Consider the following 6,216-nt stretch of genomic DNA (forward strand, 5'->3'; position numbering starts at 1 on the left):
CACTTGTTTTTTAAAAAAGAGGTGTAAACTAAAAATTAAAAACTTAAATCGATGTAATTTTTCGAGAAATGGGTCTGGCCCCAAATTTGAAGTATTTTTATCGATAAAATTGTCCCTAGATTTTGCCCTTAAAGTTTGATCACTACAAGCCCGGACACACTGTATATGTACATGTGTATGTGTTATTGTGAATTAAAATTACCTGTATCTAAGTCTTTTTTTGTGAGAGCTTTGATAATTGCCTCTACAAATAGTAACTTTGACATTTTATTCCCATCATTAATTAAATTATAGACAATCCAGGCATTAACAAGAGCTGTACCAAATAACAACTCCATTATTACTTTCCTCCACCACTTCAATCCTTTTTTTAATGTTGTGTAGTAGGAGGACATTTGGTCGCTGAAATCTATTCCTTTTTTAGTATTATTGTACGTGAGCACACATCCTGGTTTCTTAACAGTTTCATTAGAGCCTCGTTTCTTTTTTCCTGTATCTATTAGCTTATCATCATGATTTTTGCAGGTAGTTAGCATTAACACTTGTCTTTTATCAACCCATTTCAGTACTTTAACTCCGTTTTTATTCATTTTTCCTTTTATCTCGCCCTTCTTTATCTTTGATAAAATAACTGTCTTTGGCAAATGCTTCCTTCTTATGTTTAAAGTTCCACATATGAAAGTCTTCTGTGCCAAGAGTTTTTCTGCTAGATTCAACGAAGTATAGTAATTATCTACTATTACGATTCTCCCTTCACCTGTTAGATTTTTCATCAAACGCAGCACTACATTTTGACTGTGATCGACTTCTTTTTTCTGGTCTTTTTTACCTGTATAAATTTCTATTTGGTAAGTATAACCTTCGGGAGTGCAAAGCTTATAAAGTTTTACGCCATACCGATGAGACTTATTTTTTATATATTGGCGGAAACCTAATCGTCCTCTCCAGGGTATCATTGTTTCATCAATGACTACATATTTACCTGGTTTTAATATTTGCTGAAAATTTTCAGTGATCTTTGAAAACATATATCTGATTTTATGTAGTTTGTCAGTTTTATCATCATTCGAGATATCACTGACATGCCAGAATTTTAGGAGTGCTAAAAATCGGTCTCTAGTCATTGCCGAACTAATAAATTCATTTCTGTAGAATTTGTTCTTGCTCCAATACAAGTTGATTTGAGGAACCTTATTCAATCCCATTGCCATTAAAACTGCCATAAATGTTTTCATTTCCTGAAAACTAGTATCACTCCACTGTTTCATGCGTGATTTACGTTTTATATTACTTTGATTTGTTTGTAAGTAATTTCGTGCGTAATTATTTGTCTGAGATACCATTTCGTAAATCATGTCGTCTGTTACAAATAACTTATATATATCCTCAGGAAATTTTGCAAACGGGGGTATATTCAAGGTATTCTGTTCCACAAATTCGTCAAAACTCACGGGACTTTCAGAAATATCCTCCCACTCATCTTCATCCTGTTTATTGGTTTGGCAGCCACTCGGTGTTTCACCTATGTCTAAAGTTTGATTTTCTACATCCAGATTCATATTTTTAGAAGCTAATTCTAGTTCTATTCCTGCATAATCTTTTAATGAAATATCGCTTTCTGAATCAGTTGTTTCAACATTAGAAGGATCGTAATCTTTATCAGAATTACTATCATATAAACTTTCAATACTATCAAAATCAGTTGAACCAGTTGAATTAGAAATACTTGGCGCTGTATTAGAAAATGATCTATTATCTTCTATGACCTTCTTATAACTATTAATACCATCTTTGTCAATAGAATCCAACGATGTTACACTCGGTATTTTTTTAGAACTCGTTCTGTTTTTGTTTTCGTCGCAACAAATTCTTTCAATCTTGTCTTCGTCAATAATATGACATGATTTGTAGATGACTGGCTGTTTATTATATCTATTTTGTATCTGATTCTTTGTTTCGATATTTTCCGGAATGTTTTCAATAGTAACAGAAACTTCAAAATTTGAATTATTTCTCTCTGATTTGGCATTTGAATCTTCAGATTGCGCGTATTCTGATGTGTAATTTTGATTTTCTCTTTTTTGTTGAGGTGTGCGTAGAAGTTCATTTATTTTATCTTCATTAAGCGATATGTCACAGTCCAGTAAATTAGAACGTGATATTTCTGATAGAGAACTGGCTCTGCTCTCTTGTTCTAAATGTGGAAAGTCCAATGATGGTGAACATGGAATTGAGGAACTTTTATTTTTTTTAAATAGTTGACTTGAACAAGGAGGGGAAAATGTAACATTCTGTAACATATGATGTGTTTTGCTGGTACTGGGACTGACATAAATCATTTCTTTCGATTGCTTGTGTTCACTAGGAGACACTAAATTATTAATCTTCTTTGATATAACACCTGTACTCTTTTTTGTAATGATTATAGAGTTTGCATGTTTATTTATGATACGTTTTTGTTTCTCAATAGGGGTTTGATTTTTTGTTGAATAATTATCATTGATATAATTTTCAGTGCTATCAACGGTCGATATTTTTATAGCATCAGCTTTCTTAATACGTTTTATTGGAAATATTTCTTCATCACTAGACACTTCTACATCTTGTAAAGTAGATTTTATATCATTTAGTGGTTGATTCTGAAAGAAGAGTATTATTTTTAATCGCCTTGAAAGTTAAGTAGCAACTATAAATTCCAACTAGAACACAAATCTGGCATGCTAAATGCAAAGTAATGCATGCAGGTTAGTTATATGTACGTACATGTATAGGCTTATTACATCTTCCGACACCTTTTCATACGCAGGAGCGAAGCTAGAAGGCTAGCACGATCACATCTTTCCAACTTCATCGGATCCGACATATTCTAAGGCGGATCCCCCATTGCGACTGCACGAGCGTCAAGCGCGTCAAGAACTGCACCGACTGCAGAGACTGTTTCACTCGCACGTTGAGTGTATGCCTTTGAGAGAGCGGAACACGCCATGCAGTCGCTGTAGTTCTTGACGATTGTGCAGTCGTAATGTGGGATCCGTCTAAGTGCGATTATTTCTCTCGACCCGATAGCATTGGAGGATGTAATAACCGCTATAATCATGACGCGCAATTAATATAACCCATCTTTTGCCATAATGCATAATAATATATATTAAAGTTATTAACATTCTTAAAAATATCCCAATGCAGGTAGTATGAGTGATTCTTGCTTTTAAGCTATACACCGTGACTTTTTAGTCGTTTCGTTCCCGGAACGAGGTGATAGTGCTCATGAAATTGAAAAATTTTCGCGAGGAAAAAAAATACAAACAAACTGATCGATTGGTGCGCACCGATATCTATGAAAATTCGAAAAATGAAAATTTTCTTCGTGAAAGTTGTTCAGTTTCATGGGTGCTTGCTATCACCTCGTAACGGGAGCGAAACAAATAAAAAGTCACGGTATATACACCACAAAAAACGCCAGTGAACATTAATTTAGCAGCCAAATATTAAAAACACCACTCCAATTATAAAGTAAGTAACTCACTAATCCGATAACTGTAATTATTTCCTTTAGATTGCTAGAAAAACAATAATATTAAAATTAACAAATTAATAGGTATGTACCTATCTGAAAATGTTAGAACAGTAATTTTTAGGGTTCCGTTCCTAAAAGATAAACGGGTATCTATATTATTATACAGTGTTTGGCGGAAGGTTAGACAAGCTTCGTGGGTGTATAGGTAAGGTCATTTTAAGAATACTAGTTCACCCATTTGACCCTAAGTGAGCTACTTTTTTTTTAATTGACATTTTTGTTTTTATTTATTTTTTTTCCAAAATTTGACGTAATAACTGCTTCAATTTTATTTTTTCGCGTGATTTCAACCGCTTTTTTATTTGATATTATTAATATCGAATAAATTTTTAGTCAAATAAAATAAGTTTGAGATCCAGATAATGATTGGATAGCTAGTTAAGAGCCGTCAAAGTTTAACAAAAATACAAGCCACGGTAAAAACATCAACTTAGAATTCCATTAAAAAAAAAATTAAAGGTGATAATTGATTGCCAATGATCTTAAAAACATCTCTAGCTTCTCTTCTTTCCAATGATATATCACATGTAGTAATTAGATATTGAGATTTCTCATAAATTTCAAGTTTATGGAAGAAATGGGAATAATAATACAAAAATTATCCATACAAAGTAGATTTTGAATTATTTAAGACTTTTTTCTTCATAATGTGGTTATTATTTTTAATTTGAATTTGCAATAAAACACACAAAATAGCTATGAAAAGGAGTATATCAGAAAATTTAACGATGTTTGAAAAAACTTTGTATGGATAATTTTTGTATTATTATTCCATTTTCTTCCCTAAACTTTGAATTTTTAACGAATTTCAATATTTAAATACTACGTGTGATATATCATTGGAAAGTAGAGAAGCTAGAAATGCTTTTAAGATCATTGGCAATCCATTATCACCATTCATTTTTTTTAAATCGAATTCTAAGTTGAATTTTTATCGTGATTTGTACTTATGTTAAACTCGTAAATAGCTATTTAATTATTATCTGGATCAGAAATTTATTTTATTTGACTGAAAACATATTCGATATTAATATCAAATAAAAAAATCGGTTGAAAACACGCGAGTATAAAAATTTAAGCAGTTTTCAGGCCAAATTTCGGAAGCAAAAAAAAAGTAGCTCACTTAGGGTCAAATGGGTGAACTTGTATTCTTAAAATGACCCTGTCTATACAACCACGAAGTTCTAACCTTCCGCCAAACACCCTGTATATCTTATTTATTCAGTGATAGTTAGATAGTTGAAATTCTCACAGATGATGTATTTCTATTGCCGTATTGTCATAACAAAAAAGTACTAGAAACCGGCCATGTACGAGTTAGACTCGGTTCTCTTATGTAAAAATATTATTTTCCCGTTATTATAAATAATAGCAGAGAAATACAAATGAGTAAAGCCCGGTCCGTGAGCACGTAGAATTTTGTCCAATGACGCCTAGCTACACATCCTTATCTCTCGCGCGTAATTATATTGCTGTCGCGACTGTGCGACTGGCACCCGCAGTGAGTGTGCGAGCGCGACAGCAACATAATTACGCGCGAGCAATAAGGATGGGTAGCTTGGGGTCATTAGACAAAATTCTACGTGCTCACGGACCAGACTATAGGTCATTTTCATAGAAACGCACCGAGCGCGGTTTGTATGTGAGCGCGCTAATACGTATGCGGCGCGCACGCACACACTGACAAAATTCGTCGCAACACCCCGCTAATCCATGCTAAATTTTGTCAGTGTGTGNCGTGCGCGCCGCATACGCACGGCGCGCTCACATACAAACCGCGCTCGGTGCGTTTCTATTTGTATTTACTCTGATAATAGTATGCAACCTTACGTGCGCGAGTCCGACTCGCCTTTGGCCGTTTTTTTTGTTTGAGAGTAAAAACTTGTATTTGCAGTTGGTAAACCGTATCACGATTACGATTGGGGAAAACGGCAAAGTTGAGTTTGTCATTTTAAAACGTAATTAGGTAAATAAAATAAATAGTAATGACGACTCACCTCTCTTTGATAAATCAATCTATTTGATTTAATATTCACTACATCACTATTCTTATCCTTAGTAACATCGAAGCCTATTTTTTTTCGACACTTTTTTGGTTCTTTTGTCGACATATCGACGCGTGCGTTTCTTTCGAATGCGAGGCAACACTGGCTGCACGAAGCTAGCGTGGGGTGCGGTACCGGGTGCGCGGGGTACAAGGTGCTTCGACCTGGTTTCGCATTGTGAAGACATTTTATTACTTCCGTGCGGTACCAGGTCTAAAAACCTGGTATTAAGGTAGGTACATCATTGGATTCTATTTTAAGAATACATCTTAGATATATATTCATCACTTTCCTACACCGGACCCAATTGAAGTTATGCCTTTCGCACGACAAGGAAGACTATACTTTTCTTAGCCGCACGGTAAGCGAGACGTATACAAGGTCTATAGACCTGGTTTCGCACTCAACGTGTTAAATAATACTTTGATCATAGAATTATAATCATACTACACCGCACGCCAGCGTCCTGACGAGCGCGCGCGTGACACTCGACTGATATAATACCCGCCGGCGGGGCGCTTCGCTGTAGGTAATTATCGGATGTACCACGCGGAGTGAGCCAGGCCTGATTAAGGCACTCAGAATTCTCAGAAA

The 6,216-nt window shown here is 34.8% G+C and overlaps 1 protein-coding gene across 1 annotated transcript; it reads right to left on the bottom strand.

Annotated features, from left to right (window-relative positions):
• Positions 1-202: 202 nt before the first annotated feature.
• LOC114362862 (piggyBac transposable element-derived protein 4-like) lies at positions 203-5,710 on the bottom strand (the record flags this gene model as incomplete). Its single annotated transcript, XM_028318423.1, has 4 exons — positions 5,575-5,710; positions 3,527-3,560; positions 983-2,639; positions 203-829 (listed from the first exon to the last, which is right to left on the bottom strand). Coding segments are annotated over exons 3-4 (1,984 nt in total), but the record flags the coding sequence as incomplete, so codon positions are not given.
• Positions 5,711-6,216: the final 506 nt, after the last annotated feature.

Source organism: Ostrinia furnacalis, unplaced genomic scaffold (genome assembly GCF_004193835.3).
Source record: "Ostrinia furnacalis isolate ACB-3 unplaced genomic scaffold, ASM419383v2 OfSCF6838, whole genome shotgun sequence".
NCBI lineage: Eukaryota > Metazoa > Arthropoda > Insecta > Lepidoptera > Crambidae > Ostrinia > Ostrinia furnacalis.